At 45.1% G+C, this 25,389-nt stretch overlaps 2 protein-coding genes across 6 annotated transcripts in view; one reads left to right on the top strand and one right to left on the bottom strand.

Moving 5' to 3' along the window:
- LOC138962560 (uncharacterized) overlaps positions 1-23,341 on the bottom strand; it is a 33,397-nt gene extending 10,056 nt beyond the window's left edge. Inside the window, exons 1-4 of one of the 5 annotated variants that reach the window (XR_011454550.1) lie at positions 11,433-11,587; positions 9,536-9,667; positions 8,056-8,111; positions 6,747-7,546 (exon numbers count right to left, since the gene is read on the bottom strand). Coding sequence is in view for 2 of the 5 variants with exons in the window: in XM_070334415.1 (XP_070190516.1) it covers positions 9,536-9,667; positions 11,433-11,591 (291 nt within the window). In the remaining 3 variants the exon portion in view is untranslated. Of the gene's footprint in view, positions 1-5,212; positions 5,646-6,746; positions 7,547-8,055; positions 8,112-9,535; positions 9,668-11,432; positions 11,610-11,638; positions 11,703-23,212 lie in introns of those variants that run through there. The other 4 variants (XM_070334416.1, XR_011454548.1, XR_011454549.1 and 1 more) reach the window with 4 other exon arrangements.
- The window catches only part of LOC138961227 (uncharacterized), a 14,476-nt gene continuing 8,688 nt past the window's right edge, over positions 19,602-25,389 (top strand). The window contains exon 1 of the mRNA XM_070332827.1: positions 19,602-21,274. Within this exon, the coding sequence (XP_070188928.1) occupies positions 19,602-21,274 (1,673 nt within the window). The remainder of the gene's footprint in view (positions 21,275-25,389) is intronic.

Below are 25,389 nucleotides of genomic sequence, written 5' to 3'. Positions count from 1 at the left end.
GGGAAGCATGCTGGGTATTTTCGTGTTTCTATAACCCACCGAACTCTGACATGGATTACAGGATCTCTTTCGTGCGCACTTGGTCTTGTGCTTGCGTGTACACACGGGGGTGTTCGGACACCGAGGAGAGTCTGCACACAAAGTTGACTCTGAGAAATAAATCTCTCGCCGAACGTGGGGACGAACTCACGCTGACAGCGGCCAACTGGATACAAATCCAGCGCGCTACCGACTGAGCTATATCCCCGCCCCACGCGCTCAATAACTTTGAGCGATCTTTTCTGCTTGAAAGACCAAAGAAGGTTAAGCTATCCTATTTTTGTTTAATATCAGAGACAAACTAAAATTGAAATGACTTCTTCACGCTCTATAGTCATGTTTGAGTTGAGAGACAATACATTAGCATGTACTGGTTCATGGCCCAAGAAATCGTCTCCTGCATGACAGCGTCCTCTTGTGGACTGATACTGAAGTTGCCTTTAATGGAGGGACTTGTGTTTTTTCAACATCAAGAAATTGTACATGTACAGTTGGTTGCATGAATCTGAGGAGAGCGCCTCAGACAAAGTTGCCTATTACAGCCTAGGGCAGTAAAGGCATCAATCTTAATTAAAGATTGTTCTGGGAGTGTTTATCCAGTTCATGCTTGACAAGACTTTGAAATCTCATGGAATTATTATCCAATCCACAACCGTATGAGGTAAATGGAAGTTGGACGAGACTTACCTTAAGTCGAAGTTTAACTGGAGTTACCTCATACGTTGTGGTTGGAATAATTACATGCCCAACCCGTCCCTCCCTGGTTAAGTTTTAATTAGGTTGAACAGTGTTTTTGTTTGTCAAGCATTCACAGTGTTGAAACTGAGGGTTTATGGGATACGTCTCATCTCATGTAATTATTCCAACCACAACGTATGAGGTAACTCCAGTTAAACTTCGACTTAACTTCCATATACAATTTTGAAGCAACGTTTTCACGCCGACGATCCCAAATATTGTTAGTACGTGTGTTTGTGGTAAAGTTCGATACGAAATACCCTTCTCTTAGAGAGTTAACCAAGCCGACAACTGCACTGAAGGTAAACTGTCGGGGGACCGTACTAAAGAAAGAAATCGCTTATAAGGGGAGCGTATCAGAGGAGGTCGGGGGAGTGTATCAATAACATTGCGATCGTCGTAATTAATCGTCAAAATATAGAAAGATGGACAGCTTTGAAATGATCATTAATAGTACAAAGCAAGTGTTATAGATTAACAAGTATCCCTGGATAAACAAATCGAAGCACAATAACTACTGCCTTGAGTTAAACGTTGGGAAAAGTAAAAATAGACTAAAAGATACTTTTTTCAGCACAAAGCGTGTAAATGCTCTTCGAAATGCCATCAAAAGAAGACATCTGCAAGCATGTAGTTTGTTTAGTACACTAGCAAGCAGAGCTATCAAATTCAAATGACACAATTGACGGAAAGTATTCTTTTGTATGCGTTTTAATATGAGATTCACTTTTGTCTTGCGTCGTTTCGACAAACATTAAGGTAATGGGAACGTACTAACAATATTTGGATCGACGGCGAGGGTTTTAACAGAAATAAATTGCATGGTGGTATCCTTCAAAAAGTAATCAAAAGACGGAATTAAGATGTCTGCACTCTGCGTCTTCCTAGTTTTCTCTATAGCATTGATTAGAGGTGGACATTTTTTTTCTCAGAAATTTTGAAAAATGAAAATCAAGGGGGGCAACTTACAGATGAATGATAGGAAAAAAAGTACACATTTAGTGACGACTATCTTTAGAATAAAAAACGATTGCGATGAGATCATTTTTACAAAATGTTGTTCTATGTTTTTTCTTTGTAAAAATGAAAAGATCAGGTAGTTAGCCGTCGCGATATAACCTTCGTGGTTGAAAACGACGTTAAACACCAAATAAAGGAAAGCAGGTAGTTAGAACAATGTGTAAGTTTAACGAAACGACACCACCGATATCCTAGTAGCCTAATAGACAGACTGACAGACAGACAGACAGGGACATTAACTTACGTCTGACAACAGCGATCGTTATCGCCCTTTATCTCAGCAAAAAGCGTGGTTGGTTGGTTTTTGGGTTTTAATGTCGTACGAAATGTTGTACAACGATACCAATCGTCCGTCTTATTCTGGTCAGCGTCGTAAACTTTGCTATAGTTTCTGACCAACTCCGCCTCGTAGCCTTCAGGGCCCGTATGCTTATGGGGGAAATTCGCGACAACTCCCGAAGTTTTGAGTGACATCGGAAGTACTTGCCTCACTTTCGTATGCATGGGCCGGAAAAAGGGTTTACCTCGAAGCAAAGCGAGGAAGTAACTCAGGGTATTTTGCGACTACTTCTAAAGTTTTGAGTGACATCGGAAGTACATCCTCACTTTCGCATGCATGGGACGAAAAAAGAGTTTACTTTGGAAGCTAACGAGGAAGTAAATGAGGGTAAATGTACTACAGCCAGACCCAGTAGTAAACACGCTACTTCCACAGTTTCTCAGTGCAAAAAGGCAGGGCTTTTCTTCAGTTTTTCATGTCAAACCGAGCTGACGCTCCCAAAGAGAGAAAATAGAGGGAAAAGTCGTATCTTCTGCATGCATTTCGTGCAAATTTCCCTGAATACAAACCTGAGTTGCCAGCTTTGACTTTAATTGTTTGTTCTGGGTCATTGGCCACCACTCTTTCATTCCCGCTTATACGAGGGGGTTACTGTGTTTCTATGAAAATGGGCGTCGTTGTGTGCATGTGTGAGTGTGTGTGAGTGTGTGTGTGTGTGTGTTTGTGTGCGTGCGTGCGTGCGTGTGTTTGTGTGCGTGTGTGTGTGTGTGTGTGTGTGTGTGTGTGTGTGTGTGTTGGAGTGTTGAAGTGTAAGTTTCTGCTATTTTTTTGTCATTGCTTTATCTGTGTGTGTGTGTGTGTGTGTGTGTGTGTGTGTGTGTGTGTGTGTGTGTGTGTGTGTGTGTGTGTGTGTGTGTATTTGTGCGAGTGCCTGTCTGCCTATGTGTGCGTGCGTGCGGGTATAATTGTGCGTCTGTTCCTTCATACGTTTGTTTGCGTGTTCGCGCGAGCCGCGCGTGTGTGTGTGTGTGTGTGTGTGTGTGTGTTTGTGTGTGTTTGTGTGTGTGTGTTTGTGTGTGTTTGTGTGTTTGTGTGTGTGTGTGTGTGTGTGTGTGTTTTCGATGTTATGTGTGTGTTCGACGGTGTGGGTGTGTTCGACGGTGTGTGTGTGTGTGTGTGTGTGTGTGTGTGTGTGTGTGTGTGTGTGTGTGTGTGTGTGTGTGTGTGTGTATGTATTTGTGCGAGTGCCTGTCTGCCTATGTGTGCTTGCGTGCGGGTATAATTGTGCGTCTGTTCCTTCATACGTTTGTTTGCGTGTTCGCGCGTGCCGAGTTGTGTGTGTGTGTGTGTGTGTGTGTGTGTGTGTGTGTGTTTGTGTGTGTGTTTGTGTGTGCGTGTTTGTGTGTGTGTTTGTGCGTGTGTGTGTGTGTGTGTGTGTGTTTTCGATGTTATGTGTGTGTTCGACGGTGTGTGTGTGTTCGACGGTGTGTGTGTGTGTGTGTGTGTGTGTGTGTGTGTTCGACGTTATGTGTGTGTTCGACGGTGTGTGTGTGTGTGTGTGTGTCAGTGTGTGTGTGTGTGTGTGTGTGTGTGTGTGTACCCACTCCCCACACTATGATGAGCTGACTATATTTGCGCCTTGATATTTTATTCATGTTCTTACGTTTTATGCTGTTTATTGTGATTCACCACACCCGAGTTTATCGTAATTGAGATAATAAAGTGTTCTATGTCTATGTATTATGTCTAATACACATGCACACACGCACGTAGGCTACAAAAATCCAATCTTGACTTTGAACTTTATATAAACATACATCCTCTTCACAATTAACGAGGACAAACGTAATTTACAAACACCTAAGTACAACAATTTTTCTGTTTTAAAAATTCGGACACACATTTTCTCAAATAATATGAAATTCGCTGAACTTATCTTCTTTTCACTACACCGTATATCACACCGGTGACACTGTGACGGTTCCCCTACGCTTTGTGTTCGGTGCCCTGACCCTTTGTGTTCGGTTCCCACTCGGTTCCCACACGCCAAAATTCGCGGACAAGATCGAGGTACTGTCACCCAAAACATCCATTTATGGTAGTATTACGCAATGTTGCTCTCTGAGAATGGTCTTGTTAGATCTGTGAGTGTTTACACTACATGCCTAGGTGCTGTTGGATTGAAGGTTTTTGATATTTTAGCCGTTATTAGGTAGAATGCCTTCCACTTTACTGCAAAACTGCATAATTCGTAGCATCGGCAAGAAATATCCTACCAAAAAATGCCTGCTTGGAACTGTCGTTGGTCCAGCAAAAAGTTCAACATGTCTGTAGCAGACAGCCCAAGTTTCAAGATTGTAGGGCCATCCAAACAGCCGTAATAATAAAAACAACAAAAGTAGTCAGTGAAATTGGCTGTGTTCGGTCCCCCCACACTTTTGTGACGTAGGCGTGACGGTTCCCATAATTCATTGTGTCGGTCCCCACTTTCTGTGTCGGACCCCACTTTCGACCTAATTTCTCTGTGACGGACCCCACAACCAGCCTATTTTGTGTCGGTCCCCACACCTTCTTGGATTAATGACTTGCCGGTTACTTGTATCATTGTATTCATTCAATCTAATTGTCTCGGAGTTATTTTTCAGCAAAAACCGGCAAGGCAGCACCTTTTGTGATACCAAGTAAGTCAGATGACATCAGTATGTGTGTGTGTGTGTGTGTGTGTGTGTGTGAGAGAGAGAGAGAGAGAGAGAGAGAGAGAGAGAGAGAGAGAGAGAGAGAGAGAGAGAGAGAGAGAGAGAGAGAGAGAGAGATTGACACCTTTCCAGATCACTCCGGTTATGCTCCCCCGAAATCGGCGTATGCTGCCTAAATGGCGGGGTAAAAACGGTCATACACGTAAAAATCCACTCGTGCTAAAAACATGAGTGAACGTGGGAGTCTAAGTCCATGAACGAAGAAAGAAAGACTCCGGTTATGCGACACTACCGCGAGCGTCACTACCGCGTGTCACACTACCGCGAGTACGACACTACCGCGTGTAACACTACCGCGTGTCACACTACCGCGAGTACGACACTACCGCGAGTATAACACTGCCGCGTGTCACACTACCGCGCGTACCACAACCGTAAAACACTTCTGTCAAGAGTACAGCAATTTCACCATCTGAAAAAGGCGCAGAACGCCCCTCTGTGTCTACTTTCTTTTTGAGCGGCACACGTGCCTTGCCATTTTCGTTGACTGAAATGTTGATAGAAACGTGCGCATGCGTATTAGTAGGGATTCCCCCAATTTCCCCGACCTTGACCTTAATACTCTCGCTGTCACTACTTTGGCGTTCAAGTCAGTTCATGCATTGTGAACAGTTAGAAAGTTGACTTCGGGAGTTCCCACTTCGAAAAGAGGCCTCTACTTCCAGTGTTTCTTACTTCTAGTTCATGCATACGGGCCCAGTAGGGAACGTCCCGTTTGGACAGCGAGTTGGATTTGCCAGGCACCAATTCATCTTGAAAATCTCCGTGCGGGTCTTAAAGAGGCCTTTGTATTTCGCGTTTAGCTCCCTCAGCTGAAAACAAGAATCATGTCGACAAAATAATGAGACGGTGCTACCTGTGATGGAAAAACTCAGTTGGGGGTCCTGGTGTAACACCCCGTTCTGACCCTTAACTGTGAGTTCGGTGACGTGAGTTCATGGCCTTCGTTGGCCACTTGGGTAACCCAAACTGGCTCCCGGGTATCCCTTATCTGGCCACTTCAATAATGCTTTATGATCGTGTGTTTGTGTTATTAGAAATGCGATGTGGTGCCAAAAGACACATTTTGATGATATTGGACATTAAAGTTTACTTATCTTATCTTTTCTTTGGGACACAAAAGCGTCCTCAAGGGGGAAGGGCACCTGGGATGACCCCAATAATCTAAATTTGTCCACCAACGTTCTGTCAAATCATTCCCAAAAGGCCAATTTCATCCGCCGTACACCCCCACATCACTTTAATGTGCTTCTGGGTGAAAGGGGAGATTGTCATCTGTATTTCACTATGTGGGGCGGGGATATAGCTCAGTTGTTAGCGCGCTGGATTTGTATTCAGTTGGCCGCTGTCAGCGTGAGTTCGATCCCAGGTTCGGCGGAAATTTATTTCAGAGTCAAATTTGTGTGCAGACTCTCTTCGGTGTCCGAACTCCCCCCCGTGTACACTACATTGGGTGTGCACGTTAAAGATCCCACGATTGACAAAAGGGTCTTTCCTGGCAAAAATTGCTTAGGCACAGTTAATAATTGTCTACCTATACCCGTGTGACTTGGAATAATAGGCCGTAAAAGGTAAATATGCGCCGAAATGGCTGCAATTACTGGCCGTATAAAATTTCATCTCACACGGCATCACTGCAGAGCGCCTAGAACTGTACCCACGGAATATGCGCGATATAAGCCTCATTGATTGATTGATTGATGTGGGACCCCCGCTGCCCCACCACCTCTGTCAGGGCCAAAAACTGGGATCCCAATCGATCGCAGCCACTGGTCCTGGGATTCTTGTTGTTTAAAGTGATAGACTGGATTTATATTGGTCGATTTCGATGCACGCACGCAATCACTCAGTCATTCGCCCAGTACTAAAAGGATGCATCTTCTAACACAGTGTTTTAAAAGATAAACACAAATTTTATTACGTTCAGACAAACAAATAGGACGTCACTACACATTCACCACCGTTACCTTCCACAAATATAGAATACAAAAAAGACGATCTGAAACACAAGAAAACAAAACGATAGTTTGGAAAAGGCAATAGCCTAATACTAAAACCAAAACACAATACAGTTGACTTTTCCCCTGTCTAGCTGGGGTTTCCTATTGATGCTCAGATGATGAGATCAAAACCCAGGAAGAAGTCTTTCACCCTTCCTTAAAAATAGCCCCAAATATGGTTCTTGATTCACATTGAGCACAGGAAAACAATTTGCCCTCAAAAATAATATGACAATTCCCAAAAATCCAAAACTCAAAACAAAATTTTGACCCCAACCTAAGATGACGCCATCATCTAATTAGGCCGACCAAAGTTCAAAAATGTCTTGTAAATAGTCACATCTTCAAAAAATAAAAAGTAAAATAATGACATCGAAGTTCAGTGCTCAAAAAGTACTAAGTAGCTATTCTGTCTTCAGGAGTGAGGTCTAGAACTCTATGATCCAACTGGCTGGTTCGGATCACTATACGGACTGTTGTCAAATACTTAAGTCTTTAGAGTCCATTGCCTACTGGGTATGTTTTACTTAACGGTCTGTATTCATTCACGTCAAGTTCAGAACATCTGAGCCATGGTTGGTGGCGCAAACCCCATCTGGCGACGCCCCCGTAATCGTGTAGTTGGCCCACGTCTCGCTCAGAGTTGGCCCACGTCTAGCTCTGGGTTGGCCCACCGTCCCTCAACATCAATTTGGCAACAGCACTGCAGGTGCCTAAACATATGTTATACCGAAACCCCATACAGTAATACAACTTCCGCTTAACATAAAGTTCCGTAAACAATCCAATTCTTATGAAATATTTACAAGTTTTCTAGTTGCACAACAAAAATTATCCAAAATTTGGTACAACCGTTCAAATATGTCACAAGTGACCTCATTGGAGATAATGAATCAAAACAAGTTCACAATAAATCAAATTTCCAACATTTGATTTTAATTTCCCCATCTGAGAACATGTTCCTTACTGAAGGTCATTTCCTTCTTGGTCTGACTTCCTAGTCAGCCATATTTGAATATTGTTACCTCCATGTTTCCCTCTAAACCTTGCTAACTCAAAATGTTAAAATCAGGGTATTTCCAAACAAGAGAACTCAATTGAAGTATGCTACACCTCTATCTCACCAAACCCTACGAGAAATGTGATAATTTCAAGACAATGACACAAACAACTATCCATTCATTCTACAACATGGCTATCTGAGGAGAAAAGAAATACTCACAAGTCCCATACATCAGGGTCCACCTGTGCAAGTCCAAGAATCCAGCCCAAACTTCTCTGTCCGTTAATTTCACCCAACAGTTAGAAATGAAATTCACTACGATTTCAAACAAGAAATACATTAGTGCCCGCATGGGGAAGAAAATAATTTCTTCACAGATGCCTCCAAGGAGCACAGAGAATTGCCGGAGACCTCCTCCCTCTCAGACAGCCAGAGGAAAAGTGAAAAAGCAGGAAGAAAGAGAAATCTGGGTAATGACAAGTTCCTGTCCTAGAACATTCTAGAAACACTGGTTTAACAGCTGAATGAAAATATAAGGTTACACAACCACATGTCCCGTTGGCCCAGTGGCAACAACACCCACCCCACAACCCAGAGGACCCCGGTTCAAACCCCACTCAAGCCTATATTTTTTCCCTGTAATAATACATTTTTGTTTTGTGTGTGTTCGTGTGTATGACTGTACATCAATTCCAGTTTTTCTTTATTTTTTCTCAAATTTATTTTCTAATTATTTACAATGTCAACCTGAGCCACTTCAACCGTCTCTCTATACATTAAATGGTGTGCACAACGACACATTTTGTTGTTTGAAATATAACACACACACACACACACACACACACACACACACACACACACACACACACACACACACAAATGCACACATATCAGCATGCACACACACATAAACAAACAAACACACAATGCACACATACTCACACATACACGCACACACAAATACACACACGCACACGCACACACACACACACACACACACACACACACACACACACACACACACAGACATTTCACGGTGGATCCTAGGGGGATACAAGGGATCACAGTAGGTGGGGATCCTTGTGGGATGGGTGGTTCCCAAAAGCGTCCGCCGGGGACCTGTTTGGATTATCAAAGACGAAAGTGACCCCCGGGGGCCACATCCAGGTGGGGGGCACAACGGGGTGAAACACCAGGACCCTCGGACTGTTGTAGTGTGTGTGTGTGTGTGTGTGTGTGAGTGTGTGTGTGTGTGTGTGAGAGAGTGTTGCGCGTGTGTGTGCGTGCGTGCGTGCGTGCATGCGTGCATGCGTGCGTGCGTGCGTGCGTGCGTGTATGTGTGTGAGTGTGAGTGTGTGTGTGTGTGTGTGTGTGTGTGTGTGTGTGTGTGTGTGTTTGTGATAGAAACATCCAATAAGCACAATCTTACAAACAAATTCCTCATTCTCGTCTATTTATTACATGAGCCCTATGCCAGAACGGTTATAGACTAATCATCCAGTCATACGGTGGTTTGTACACGACTGATGCCATATTTTGTACACGTCAGCATCGCATAAGGGAACGCCAAAAGTTGGTTAACCTCACAATTTCTACGTAAAAGGCGTCTTCGAGTGATCGGTGTACGTGTACAAACTGCAGATTAGCCTACATCCTAAGGCTGGTGATGTGTGTAGAATGCCAATTTGTGTATACTTACAGGATCAGCTTCGCCACTCTGCGAGGAAGTCGGCCACAGTGCTCGTGAGGCGAAGAAGCCTAGTAGAAACACCACGACTGTCACAATGAGTCCACGGGCTACCAGAAGCCCGAACTCTTTACACGTCGGCATCTGAAAAGCGTACACCATGCAAAGCATGAACACAACCGCAAGCACACAGACACAAACACACACTGACGGACAAAAATACACACACACACACACACACACACATACACACACACACACACACACACACACACACACACACACAAACATACATCTCCAAACAGAGAGAGAGAGAGAGAGAGAGAGAGAGAGAGAGAGAGAGAGAGAGAGAGAGAGAGAGAGAGAGAGAGAGAGAGAGAGACAATGACAATGACAATGACAATTCTTTATTTTACGAGGGTAACAGAATAAGCATTGGTATACTTTTTTGCATCTGGCCCTCGCCCTAAAGAGGGACTAAATCTACTATAAAAACTACTACTACTACTACTACAATACTTACATAATTAGTAAAACAGGATAAGTTTATGTACATACGTGCATTATATGAAACATTGTAGTTTATACATGTTCATGACAAGGTGCAAAGCAAAAATTTGCAAGTCAATTAAAGTAAGAATAGAGAGAGAGAGAGAGATCACTTGTTTCCGTTGGTGAATTGGTGTTGATGTGATGTTGTTATAGACATTGTCAAGTTGCTTTCATGTGCGCATTTATATTCAAATCGCCCAAGAACGAGAATAACAATCTTTAAAACGAAATGTCCGGGTTTTCAGGGGCAATCGCCCGCTGGTAATGTCTTAGCGATGTGTCGGACCGTGAAGAACATATCCTCGGCACTCGCCACCGAGTGACCTGCGAGCAATCATTGCATTCTGACCACATACTGTAGAGAACACAGTTACAAAAAACAAGAATGGTAAGCATTCGGAACGTTTTATTTATTACAGTCACCGGAACTTCCACCCAATGGTCTTTAAAGGTGGACAAACAGACAAACACTAATGATACAGCTAATGAACTCAGCTTAGACAATGTTCCGAGTCTCGTCTTACTTACTATTCTAGATTGTTATTCTGAATGTTTGAACGTTAGCAGTCTATATGTCTTTGGATTTCAAGTGAAGAGCACACACTGTGTGTACTCTACAATCTCTGTTCTCAAACAGGATCATAAAAAATAGACAAAGACACAACAAGCCAGACATCTAAGTGCTGCAAGCTATAACGAACAGAGCTAGTCATCCTATTTTGGAACACCGGCACGGTTGGCCCAGTGGTAAGGCGTCCGCCCCGTGATCGGGAGGTCGTGGGTTCGAACCCCGGCCGGGTCATACATAAGACTTTAAAATTGGCAATCTAGTGGCTGCTCCGCCTGGCGTCTGGCATTATGGGGTTAGTGCTAGGACTGGTTGGTCCGGTGTCAGAATAATGTGACTGGGTGAGACATGAAGCCTGTGCTGCGACTTCTGTCTTGTGTGTGGCGCACGTTATATGTCAAAGCAGCACCGCCCTGATATGGCCCTTCGTGGTCAGCTGGGCGGTAAGCAAACAAACAAACAAACAAACAAAAATCCTATTTTGGAAGCAAGCAAACCACAGATATAACAAACTGAATTGACGGTCATAAATGTTTGCACCTTTGTTCACAGAATACAGAATGCACAATATTTTATTGCAAAGGTTAGGATTTGCACACCCGACACACTCATCTAAAAGGAATTAAAACCATCAACTAAAATAAATGCTCACACTATAATTAGCTATACACAAACACTCCAACCGCTTGCTTCAGCATTGCGAAATGCAAAAGTATGAATGATACAAAGAATGGTTGGACGAGATTTCACAAAAAGTGACAACAACTGACGAGATATAAGCAGCCTTACCAGTCTGATGTAAAGTTGTATTATCCAAACCCGGCAGAAACTTAGCGTGATTACCTTGCTGCAAATTGCCCCCGACAGATAGAACCAACAGATTTTATAGTACCGAGGTAGATCCATTCGGCCGTGACTCGGCCAAGATTTTGCGCAGATTCTTCTCATCGCGCTTACTGATTGGTTAGCTCCAGCCAAACCGCGGCTGCTCTTACCGTATTAGGAGTTAGTTCCGATAGCTGCACTGGCCGGAAGCCCAAACTCTCTACGTGACGGCATCTGAAAAGTGTGCACAAACGGCAAATTAGGACACTTGCATACTCACACACAGGCGCACACGTTCACACACACACACACACACACACACACACACACACACACACACACACACACACACACATATACAAACACACACATACCATCAACATACGCGCACACACACAGTACACACACACACACACACACACACACACACACACATACACACACACACACACACACAAACGCGCGCACACACTGACACCCACATACACAAACGCGCACCCACACACATTACACACACGCACTCACAAACACACACACACACACACACACATACACACACACACTGACACACGCATACACATACGCGCACCCACACACGTTACACACACGCACTCACAACCACACAACCACACGCATACAAACACACACACACACACACCCACATACACACACACACACACACACACACACACACATGCACATACACACACAGGCGCACACACTGACACACGTACGCATACACATACGCGCACCCACACAAGTTACACATACGTACATTACACACACGCACTCACTAACACACAACCACACACACACACACACACATACACACACACACACAAACATAGCTTACGCGCGCACGCACTCACACACACAGACATACACACGTGCGCACGTACGCACAGACACACGCACACAGACACACACACACACAAATTAACGCACACGCACACACACACACACACACACACACACACACACACACACACACACACACACACACACACACACAAGCGTACGCGCATAAGTGCGAATTAGCTAACAATTAAATACCTAAAGTTGACACAAAAAAGTGACAATAACTGACTAAAGATAACCAGCCTTCCCCGTCACTATGCAAAGGTGTATTATTCAAATCCGGTAAACAAAAACAAAAAACTTTGCGTGAGAACCTTGCTTCAAACTATCCCCGACAGACAGAACCAAAAGATGTTACGGTACTGAGGTAGAAAGTATCATGCAGCAGTTTCTTGCAAGTCTAGCCCGTCGCAAAACCCAGACAGGAATCGCGAGTTGTAAATTTACTCCCCCTCAAAAATACCCAAATAAACAACAGACAAAAAACAACTATCGGCTAGGTTTAAGTAGCCTGTGACACCCCCGGCCTTTTCTTCATTTTGTCATTTGTGAAGTTGGCAGTTACGGCACAGGTAACATGAGTCGAGCGTCCTTGAGATTTAGCCATGCCGTGCGGGCACGAGGGTAGTTTAAAGGCCCACCCCGCCTCCAGTAAACTCTTCAGTTTCTGGCCACGGACACCGCCAGGCTTTTACAAGCCGTACACACATCCTTTCGTTTAAACACTTACCATTAGAGAACACCCTTGATGCCCTCTATATAGATTGTTCACAGAATTTATTTCGCGTAAACGTATAGGTGTGAATCGGACGCCTCGTTATAACTTTGAAAATCTTAATAATAAATTGACAGCTTGTGAGACAAACATTGTTAAAACACGAAACAACATTTTTTTTTTATCAAGACACAGTCAATACAGTTCGAAGATTTAAAAGTATGAAAGAAGTGAGCCTGGATTTATGTCTAGCGAGGTGGGTGAATGAGTTGACTGGTGCGTGTAAGATGCAGCTCTTTTCATTTGACGACGGGGAAGTAGCTTACATGACTATTGCACAAGCTATTTCAATGAAATACCGACACGAAGAAATTTATTCTTCTTTTTCCTACCGTTACTGTAATGTTCCAGCAGTGCATGTGTGTACGAATGCCTATACACACACCAGCACTCTAAACAATAGCTTCTATGCCCAGTGGTGATTTAAATTTGGTGTGTGTGTGTTTGTGTGTGTGTGTGTGTGCGTGTGCGCGCGTTAATGAGTGTGCACGCGCACTAATTAAGCTACACTGAACCGTCGTCAGGGGCTAAATAAAAAGACGAAAGCCAGTGGGGTCGTTTTGCTTGACCCCATATCACGTTGCAGCTGAGTGCCCGCCTGCATGCTTCGACAAATCATATGCATGTACGTCAGTATGGCACTTGGTTGTTGGTGTCTTGGTATATATGGCGTGATTTGATATACACTAGTAGCTTAGTAGTTTTTCATCATCAGTTTATTGGCTCACGTAAGTGTAGCCTATGCGATCGTAACTTTGTCTGTCTGTGCGTGTGTCTGTGCGTGTGTGTGTGTGTGTCTGTGTGTGTGTGTGTGTGTGCGTGTGTATGTCTGTGGTAGAAACTTTAACATTTGACTAAACACCGAAATACTCATTTCACCTGGTTATTTTTCAAGCACCCTCTTCAAAATATTGAAGCAATGATCAACATTGTGTCGGCATGTGTGTAGTTAAAGCGTGTATCCAAAGAAAACGGGTGGTGGGGGGTTTTGAAGGGGTACAAGCAGTTGACTGGTTTCTGTCGTGTGTGGCATGTATAGACCAGGTCAGGTGTCAAGACCAGGTCAGGGGTCGCGCAAAGGATTGTGGTATAGATTCACTTCTCCAGTTCTCACTTCTGCATTCGCCGATTCGGGGAAGACGACTTCATGTTGTTCGGTTTCTAAGCTCCAGAAAAGTAAATAAAGAAGCTACCAAAGGGAGATTTCCTACAATTTGATCTGCACAGCGTTTTTCCAATGTCCACGCGAGGAAGAGCTGTCGAAAGCGCAGTGTCGATCTGGCAGCCGTTTCCCGGTAAGTACAGAGACAGATCTAGTGTCTCCCACTCTGATAACGTGTCACCTACTGTTTTAATTTCTTTTTATTTCAGCAGACACGGATGTCAAACACAGTGCTAGGCAGTCACCTCTAGTGAAATGAGTTGATCTAAAGTGCCTGTAATGTTTGGATGTCTTTAATTGTTCGTGGTTCGATTTATGTGAATTTCAAGACTTGCAGTAGAGTCTCAAGTTAAGTTTACTCTGCCCGAAAAAAACTGTCCATCATTTACTTGAACATGCAGATATAAGGAAACGGAATGAATGTGTTCTCAAAGTCAAAATGATCACGATTTTTTCCTCAGATTCAAAACATGCACTGTCATGGTTTTGTCTGTACAATTTAGTAAGTCTTACCTTGCAACAACTTCCTTGAACTTGAAAGACAGTTTTTGAATGCTAGATCTGTATCGCGTTTCATTCCAGACTCGATTCTCTCTTTGATTGTACTGTTTGCTGTTTACGCACTATCATGATTCGCTATGTAACGTTTGGTAAGCTTACCTTGTGTAACCGAGTGCCAATTTACTTTACCCTTTCTCGCCGAGCACAAACACTCAAAGCAACTGACACAAGTTATATTACCAGGTTCTTTTATTCCATAAGATGAAAAGGGGAATGTGTGGGATAACGGGGGTTTACTTTCAAATACAAAACTTCCAATGTATTACAACAGGACTAAACAACTCCAAAAACAACGCTCTCAATTCTTCACTCTAAAACTATATTCTAAATTCTCACTCTAAAGCTACACTTTAAAACACACTAAATCCTTCCTCCAAACTACACTCTAAAACTCTACTCTAAATCCTCACTCTCCACTTTAACCCAAAAAAACACAATGAAACTCTAATCTAAAACAAACGAAATCTAAAAAAACAACCTAAAAACAATTCTTAAAAAAAACCAAATCTACAAAAACTCACTGAGCCCCTCTAACAAAAACTAGTCTACAGAACCCAGTCCACGAAAACCAGTCTACGAGAACCAGTCTACAAAAACTAATCTACGAGAACCAGTCTACGAAAACTAATCTACGAGAACCAGTTTACGAGAACCCCATCTAAAAAAGAACTAACTGAATCTAACTACACCCCTCTAAAAAGAACCCCGTCGCACACTCCGCCATCCTGCAAACCACAGAATGCATGCCGTAAGCATACGTAAACAACTCAATAATTTCAACTACCACAAACTAACTCTTTAAACAACCAAACACATCATTCCTATCAAATAACATACCTACAATACCGTTCTCTCAAACGGTTTTCTAAAGCATTCAATAAACAATTCAGTGAGAAGGACATTAGAGAGATTATTTTGAAATCCAAACCTACAACTTGTCCACTTGATGCATTGCCCACACCATTACTTGTTGAAAACCTTGATCTTCTGTTGCCTGTTCTCACCCAGATTGTAAATGATAGCCTGTTGTCTGGTGTTTTTCCATCATTGTTCAAAACTGCACTTGTGAAACCGCTCCTTAAGAAATCCAATCTCGATGTAAATGTCTTAAAGAACTACCGCCCTGTTTCTAACCTTTCATTTTTGTCAAAGATTATTGAGAAAGTAGTTTTAAAGCAGCTGTTAGTGTATTTGAACACTCATGATCTGATCTCGCATTCTCAGGCAGCATACCGTCCTTCTCACTGTACTGAGACTGCCCTGCTCAAGGTGACCAACGACATTCTGTCTGCTCTGGATGGTGGTGATGTGTCTGTGCTCACCCTACTGGACCTCTCGGCAGCGTTTGACACAATAGATCATGTCACGCTGCTGAGCAGGCTCCAGACCTTGTATGGCATCTCTGGTCCAGCGCTGGCATGGTTTGATCGGTCCTACCTTACGGATAGAACTCAGGCTGTGCTTGTCGATGGCCAGAGATCAGCCCCAGCCCCCCTTGTTTTCGGTGTTCCTCAAGGCTCTGTACTTGGCCCCGTCCTCTTCATTATGTATACCAAACCCTTGTCTGCCCTCATTCAAAATCATTCCGTTTCAAACCAGTCTTTTGCTGATGATACCCAGTTGTATAAGCCTAGTTCCCCCGCTGAGACACATGCCGCCATCCAGACCATTCAGACCTGTATCTTAGATGTTAAGTCATGGATGGTAGAAAATAAGTTAAAACTAAATGATGATAAGACAGAGGCATTTCTGTGCATGAAAAAGTCCACTAAGTTCCCAAATTCTCAACCTTCGTCTGTCCAAGTAGGCAATACCGACATCTCTTTCTCTTCTTCAGCTAGAAACCTCGGCTTCACCATCTCCTCAGACATGACACTCAACAAGCACATCTCCAACATCTGTAGGTCCGCATACTTTGAACTCCGCAAGATCGCAACCATCCGCCATACTCTGTCCGTTCAAACTACAAACACTCTAGTCTGCTCTCTTGTTCTTTCTAAACTTGACTACTGTAACTCTCTTCTCTCTGGCTGTCCACTCTACCTCCTGCACAAACTACAGAAAGTTCAAAATTCTGCAGCACGCCTGATCCTCAAAGCACGAAAAAAAGATCATGTCACACCACTTCGCCGCACACTCCACTGGTTACCCATCCAAGCCCGCATTGAATACAAACTGGGTGGCCGAGTGGTAACGCACTTGCGCTCGGAAGCGAGAGGTTGCGTGTTCAGGCCTGGGTCAGGCCGCAATTTTCTCCCCCCTTTCCTAACCTAGGTGGTGGGTTCAAGTGCTAGTCTTTCGGATGAGACGAAAAACCGAGGTCCCTTCGTGTACACTACATTGGGGTGTGCACGTTAAAGATCCCACGATTGACAAAAGGGTCTTTCCTGGCAAAATTGTATAGGCATAGATAAAAATGTCCATCAAATACCCGTGGGACTTGGAATAAAGCAAAAAAAAATCCATCTCACACGGCATTAAGTCTCAGGAAACATGAATACACGCATGCAGGAAAAAAAAATATGGGTAGCGCCGTATGTATGGCAGCTCGCTTTCCCCGGGGAGAAAGCAGCCCGAATTTCCATGAGGGTAACCTCACTGGACTGTAAATCTTATCCAATCCAATCCAAACTGTCCACTCTCTGCTTTCACTTCTTCTCTGCCTCGTCTCCTGCTTATTTCTCTGAACTTCTCACTGTATACACTCCTGCTAGACAACTCCGCTCCTCTTCTGATAGCCGCACCCTAGTCATCCCACACACAAAATCAAAAGCATATGGACAACGCACTTTTGCATTTTGCGCATCTACTCAATGGAACTCTCTCCCCTCTCACATTCGCCACTCTCAGTCAGTACGGTCATTCAAGCGAGCACTCAAAACTCACCTCTTCCAGAAACACAACTCCTAAAGTCGCAACATTTTGCCATCCTGTTCTGTAACGGTTCCATCTCTATTCAGCTTGTTATTTTTGTCTTTTGTTTTAAATTATTATAAATATAATTTTTCACTGCAGTAGTCCTTTAACTTTAACCCTTAGCTGTAAGCTAGATATGCACAAGTCATGTCGGTGCCACATAATGCTGACACACATGTTCCTGTGCATAGTTTATGGATAACGTGTAGTTGGGAAGTTAAGAGTAGAAATAATTAGTATTTAGTGTAGGAGGAGGGTTGGGGGTGGGTAGGGAGGGGGTGGGTATGGTTTACTTTGGGCAGGTCGGTTTCAGTTTTAATAAACAATTCTAGAGAATTGTGTATCTTATATTTGAGTCTTTCGTGTTTTAGACATTGATGCATTTAATAGTTTTAACGAGTTGCCTTTTGTTTTATCATTCTGATGTTTATCTAGATGTGCTGTGTATCTTATAAGAAGTTCTTAAAAGTTCGAAGTTATTTTAGCATATAGGTTTTTTATGGTCTTAACAGTTAAACATGTATTACGTTATCATTAAGATTCATGCTTTGTTAGCACTAAGCAGTTGTTTTAATCAGTCTGGTTTTCTCTTGTTTTCATCTTATGAACATTCTAAATGTTAGACTAACTTATTGTCTTGTACAGAATAACAACTGTGTGAATGGTGCTATACTAAATGAAAGAGTGTGACATGAAGTTCTTGTACATCATTGTAAAGAGTGTGAATGACGTTTTAGTTTAGATGTCAAGCGCTTAGAGCAAGCCTTTTTAACGAAAGTTTTTGATTTAGCGCTATATAAATGTTCTTATTATTATTATTATTATTATTAAACAAAAGTTTTCCCAAACATTCAACTCATAAAACAGTCTTCATAAACATTCAAATAAATCCTTCCCCAAGCAGCATACTCTTCCTCTCACTGCTTACCCATTTGAGTTGTCTGTCCTTGCGCTGACTACAGCTGCATTACCTGTCTCGATAATTGGATAATTTTCGTGTTGATTTCCAAGGATTCTTGTGTTGTATGTTTGCAGAGTGGAGTATAAGAGTGTATTGAAGCTAATTGTGAACCTGTCTTGTCGGAATAAGTGAATTTGTGAGTGCTATTGGTGTGAATTTGTGTGATCGTCTGTCCACGTGTTAGAGCGGCCATCTTTCCTTCCCGGTCGTGAATCAGCTAAGTGCTTTTGTTCTGTTTTGTTTCCCTTGTTTTCGTTGCTCTCTACTTGCTGTTTTGTCTTGTTTTCGTTCGTTGGTGTTTGTCAACGAGAGCTTGTGGTTTTATTCTGTTGTCCTTGTCAACGTTTTGTGGGTTGTTTTACTGCATTTGATCTCAGTGTTAGTGTGTATCTCATCCGTCTGTGTTGTGTTGTGGTTGAGGCGCTTTCGGACTTCCCGTGTCATCCTAGACCGTAGCCTGTCGTAAATTATAGTGAACTTAGTGTGTTAGTCTTTTTGCTGCTAGTTTGCTTAGACTGTTGTTATTATTTTGTTAGGTTAGAGTGTTTCTCTTTCTGTAAACGTAGTCTGCCTTATGCGTTAGCGTGTACCTTAGTGTGTACAGTGGCCTTTGTTCTGCCCAGGCGTCATAGTTGGTAGCCTGCTAGACTATTGTTGTTGTTCAGTCAGCTGTAGCTACACTGACCAGCGCCGGCGTGCGATGAGTCACAGAGTGAGTTGGCCCTTTTCCCACTGTTCTGCCCGCTTATACAATAGGTAGGGGATTGTCTCCCGAGATGTACCCTCAGAGTACATTCTTAGGTGTCATAAATTGCGTGAGCTCTCTTTCTCTCTCTCTCTCTCTCTACCTCTCTCTCTCTCTCTCTCTCTCTCTCTCTTTTTCCACTCCCCTCTCTCACTATGGCGATAGGTTCCCCCCTCAACTACCGTCCCACCGACGCTGCTAGACTGCGCCTGCCACGGCCTCTATACCTCCATCTCAAGGAGCTGGGAATCCTGCAGAGACCACCAACCGTAAGGGGCTGTCGCGCCGGCCGCTCGCAGCGTCTTCGAACCGCACAGCAACTTGCTGCCCTCAACCCTTCTCCTACCTCCACTTCTCTCACGCCCACCACCCCCACCCAATGTACCACTACCCCTCCCCAGCATCCCCCCACCCTTTCTCTGCTTCCTTCTATCCCTCCCTATTCTCCCACCACCCCTCCCCATTCTCTCACCACCCCTCCCCATCCTCCCATCACCCCTCTCCCTCACCTCCCCACCCCTCCCCTTTCTCCCACAACCCCTCCCCAGCACCCGCCCACCCAAAATCAGCACCCACCCACTCATTCCAAAAACACCCTACACCTCTGCCTCCTCAACTCCCAGTCAGTAAATCCAGAAGGCAAAGCAGATCTGATAGCAGACTACATTATAGAAAACAAGTTAGACGCCCTGTTCATCACCGAGACGTGGCTGCGACCTGGTGATGACCCCAAGATCAAGCAGCTGACCCCCGCAGGGTACAAGACAGTCTCCTTCCCCCGCCCGGCTGGGCGTGGTGGAGGCATCGCCGTCGTCTACAAGGACCACATGCATGCTGCAGCGTCCTTCTCGGACAGCCTCCCCTTCCCCCACACCACCTTCGAAGCTGTGGAGATGACGGTCGCCACCACCACCACCCTCACCTTCCTGTGTATATATCGCCCTCCCCCTAACACCAAGAACAAGCTGAAGGACTCTACTTTCTTCGACGAGTTCTCCCAAGCCCTCGACCACTACAACGTGACGTCCCATAGCGCCATCGTCCTCGGTGACTTTAACATCCACTGGGACTGCCCTGCCAACGCTGACACCAAGCGGGCCCGTGCGCTGTTGGACAGCTACAGTGTGGACCAGGTCGTTCCTTTTCCCTCCCACTCCCGTGGCCACATCCTGGATTGGATTGTCACTCGACCCTCGGACAATCTGGTCTCCAGCCTCGTCGCCAACGACCATCTTGTCTCCGACCACACCGCCATCAACTTCCTCGTCAACATCACCAAGCCAGCACAGAAGCGGAAGATGGTCACACGTCGCAAGCTACGAGACATTGAGACAGATGCTTTTGGAGACGAAGCTGCCCTGCTGCTTGCCCAGCGAGACCGGTCCACTGACCCCGCCCATTTCTTCAGCTTGACTCTGCGCCAGCTCCTCGACAAACACGCCCCGCCATCTCTATGCGCAGTCTCTGAGCGACAGCCGGCTCCCTGGTTCTCTGAGGACATCACAGCCGCCAAGATCGAGAGACGGCGAGCGGAGCGTGCATGGCGACACTCTGGCCTGGAGGTTCATAAGCAGATTCTCAGGGATGCGGTGCTTCGAGTCACGCAAGCCATCACTGCTGCCAAGATCGAGCACTTCCACGACTGCATCGTCAACGCCTCATCATCCAGGGAGCTGTTCTCCATCATGTCCTCTCTCCTGGGCTCCTCCCCCGCTGCCCCCTTACCCACTGCTCACCCACCACAGGATATCCCGGAGTTATTCTCGGAGTTCTTCAAGGACAAGATTGACAAGCTTCGGAAAACACTCGATCAGCAGCCCTTCGTCCCGTCCCCACCCTCCCCTTCCTTCTCCGGCTCCCCCCTCACGTGCTTTCAGCCTGTCACTCAAAACCACGTCAAGCGACTCATCACCAAGACGGCCATCAAGACCTGCGAGCTAGATCCCCTGCCAGGCTTCCTCTTCACCAAGTGTCTGGACAAGCTCCTGCCGTCTATCACAGATATCATCAACATATCCCTGGCCACAGGCGTCGTTCCCGACTGCTTCAAGTCTGCCGTTGTCCGCCCACTCATCAAGAAGCCCGGCCTTGACGTCAACGAGTTGAAGAACTACCGTCCTGTGTCCAACCTGCCCTTCCTCTCCAAGCTTCTGGAGCGTATCATCCTGGAGCAGTTGAGCGCCCACCTGTCTCGGAACTCGCTGATGCCAGTGTACCAGTCAGCGTACCGCCCTCACCACAGCACCGAGACGGCGCTCCTGCGAATCACCACGGACCTCCTGAACGCAACAGATAGCGGTCTCGTCTCTGCCCTTGTGCTGCTGGACCTTTCCGCGGCCTTCGACACGATCGACCACCAGCTACTCGTCGATCGCCTCAGTTCCACGTTCGGCATTCACGACACCGCCCTCTCTTGGTTTAGGAACTACCTCCAGAACCGCTCTCAGACTGTCACCACTGATTCGTTCTCTTCTCAGCCTGTCCCTGTCCGCTTCGGCGTCCCACAAGGATCTGTCCTCGGCCCTGTCCTTTTCACCCTGTACACCCAACCCCTCTCCCTGGTCATCGAACGCCACGGCCTGAACTACAACTCCTTTGCCGATGACACGCAGCTCCAGAACAGCGCCAAGCCGGAGGACGTTGACGATCTCCTTGGATCCATCTCCAGTTGTTTCACTGACATCAAGAACTGGATGACTGAGAACAAGCTGAAGCTGAACAGTGAGAAGACGGAGGCCCTTCTCGTTGGAACACGACAGAAGATTGCTTCCCTCACTGTGACCGACCTCCAGCTGGATGACGCGACTGTTCCATTCTCCCCTGCTGTTAAGAGCCTTGGCGTCTTTCTCGACTCCACTCTCTCCATGCAGACACACATCTCCTTCATCATCAAGACCTGCTTTTTCCACCTACGACGCATCGCCTCCATCCGTCGCTACCTCACCCACGACGCCTGTGTCAAGCTGGTTGTCTCCCTCATCTTCAGTCGTCTGGACTACTGCAACTCCCTTCTGGCTGGCCTCCCCGCCTCATCCATTCATGGCCTACAACGAGTCCAGAACGCTGCTGCCAGGCTGACGTTGAGGAAGACGAAGCGAGACCACATCACCCCCCTACTTCGCTCCTTGCACTGGCTCCCTGTCAACACCCGAATCTCCTACAAACTGTCCACTCTGGTCTACAAGTGTCTCAACGACTCTGCTCCCGAGTACCTTCAATCCTCCCTGGACCTGTACACCCAGCCCTCCGACCGTCCCCTTTGTTCTGCTGCTGACCCTCTCCGCCTCCACATCCCTCGCTCGAAACTCGCATCTGCTGGTCAGCGTGCATTTCCCTCCGCGGGCCCCTCCGTCTGGAACTCCCTGCCGCTTGAGCTTCGCCAGAGCCCCTCTCTTGACGCGTTCAAGAATAGGTTGAAGACTCAGTTCTTCCCGTAGCTGGCTGCGACTTTCATGCTCGACGTGATGTGTTGTGCCCCAAAAGACATTCTTGTGCTGTGCTCTGTGAGAGGTGTTTTCTTTGTGCTTAATATTATTTTGTTTGGACCTAGCTATTGATGTGTACATTGTTGTTAAACAGTTGTTTGTTTACCAGGGTTTGCTAGTGTGTGATAGGGTTCGTGTCCGTCTGAAGATGTTAGTTTCTTTGTTAGTCCTGTGTTGACAACTCTTCGACAAGCGCTTAGAACTGTACCCACGGAATACGCGCTATATAAGCTTCATATTGATTGATTGATTGATACAACAAAAAAATTGTATTAACCTACCAGCAAAAGAATTCCTCACATCCCAAAGGATTTCAGCCTGTGACCAAACATGTCACACCAGGCGTCCAGAAAACACACGCACAAAAATATACGTTGTCTTTCTTCAGAATTCCGAGCAGAAACAAAGTCTCAGTAGGTCCCAGCACAGAACTTATATTAGACAGAAGGGACAAGCGCCTCTTCGGTATGTTCCGGCAATTTCCGTGAGCGTTCGGGGCGCCATTTTGAAAGTGCTGAAGAAGCATGGCGAGTACCAGTACTGGCAGTAGGCTTACTGTAAACAAAACGAAACGCGGAGCGTGTTACTGTTGTGTTATGTGTATGTGTGTGTGTGTGTGTGTGTGTGAGCCTGTGTGTGTGTGCGTGCGTGCATGAGTGCGGCGTGCGTACGGTGCCAATGTGTGTCAGGTGTCAGTGTGTGTGTCTGAAGTTGTAAGGAAGAGAGAGAGAGAGAGAGAGAGTGTGTGTGTGTGCATGAGTTTGTGTGTATGTTTGTGTGTGTATGAGTGTGTATGTGTGTTTGTTTGTAAAGGTGTGTACTGATGTCCGTCTGTCTATGTGCGTACACAGTGATGAGTCAGTGTGTGTTTCAGTTGTGTGTACTGAGATTTGTGTGTGTATGTGTGAGCCTGTGTGTGTGTGTGTGTGTGTGCGTGCATGCGTGCGTGGCATGCGTGCGTATGTAAATGTGTGTGTGTGTGTGTTTGTAAGAGAGACAGAGAGAGAGAGAGGTGGGTTTGTGTATGTGCGTGTGCGTAAGTGTATGTCAGTGTGTGTGTATGTGTGTTTGTTTGTAAAGGTGTGTATCTCCGTCTGTCTATATGTGCGTATGGGTGTGTGTTTTGTGTGTATGAAGTTTGTGTGAGAGAGTGAGTGAGTGAGTGCGTGTGAGTGAGTGTGTGTGTGACAAGTGTAGTTGGGGTGTGTGTGTGTGTGTGTGTGTGTGTGTGTGTGTGTGTGTGCCTGTGCCTGTGTGTGTGTGTGTGTGTTTGAGAGAGAGAGAGAGAGAGATTGAGAGAGAGAGAGAGAGAGAGAGAGAGAGAGAGAGAGAGAGAGAGAGAGAGAGAGAGAGAGAGAATGTGGTTATTTATGTGTGAGTGCGTGCATGCATTCGTGCGTGTGTGTGTTTGTGTATGTGTGTTTCTGTGTAAGAGAGAGAGAGAGTGAGAGAGACAAGACAAGACAAGACAAAATCTTTATTATCGAGGGTAATAGATAAGCAAGAATATTGCTTTTTTACATCCAGCCCTCGCCCTAATATAGGGTCAACAAGAACAGAAAACAATATAATCAAAGAATTATCACATCAAACTTAATACATTATAACTGTATATACAGATACAAATTTAAAAAATAAATTGTCATGCTGCATTTTAAGTACAATTTCCAAGTGTCAATTTTTAACATAACTTAATTTAGATCTGCATATTATTATAATTTTGTTTAACATGCACATACATTTTAAATGAATTGATGAACCATTCAGCGCATGTTTAGTTGCATTATGTGCGACATATAATTTTTTATGAAGCTGTCTGTGTTTGTTTTATGCTTAAGAAAAATAGGCAGTGAGTTCCATAGGACCGCACCTGAATAAAGAAGGCTTGATTTGAAAAGGTCAATACGTGGAGTCGGTGTTATGATTTTTAGTCTGTTATAGTTCAAAATAAAATTATCACGTAATGTCTCCGGTGCATATCCTGACATCACTTTATGCATCATAACACCTTTATCAGACATTAATCTAGAGAGAGAGAGAGAGAGAGAGAGAGAGAGAGAGAGGGAAAGAGAGAGAGACTGAGAGAGAGAGAGAATGTGTATGTGCGTGTGCGTGAGTTTGTGTGTAGGGCCTATGTTTGTGTGTGAATGAGTGCGGTGTGCCAGTGTGTGTGTGTGTGTGCCGGTGTGACTTGGGTGTGTGTGCCGTGTGTGTGTGTGTGTGTGTGTGTGTGTGTGTGTGTGCGTGTGTGTGTGTGTTTGAGACTGAGAGAGATACACGACAGAGAGAGAGAGAGAGAGAGAGAGAGAGAGAGAGAGAGAGAGAGAGAGAGAGAGAGAGAGAGAGAGAGAGAGAGAGAGAGAGAGAGAGAGAGAGAGAATCTTGTTATTTATGTGTGTGTGCGTGCATGCATTCGTGCGGCGTGTGTGTATTTGTGTGTCAGTGTGTGTTTCTGTGT

The sequence above is a fragment of the Littorina saxatilis genome, linkage group LG3 (genome assembly GCF_037325665.1).
Source record: "Littorina saxatilis isolate snail1 linkage group LG3, US_GU_Lsax_2.0, whole genome shotgun sequence".
NCBI classification, from domain to species: Eukaryota; Metazoa; Mollusca; class Gastropoda; order Littorinimorpha; family Littorinidae; genus Littorina; species Littorina saxatilis.
This window is presented reverse-complemented; position numbering and strand designations above follow the sequence as displayed.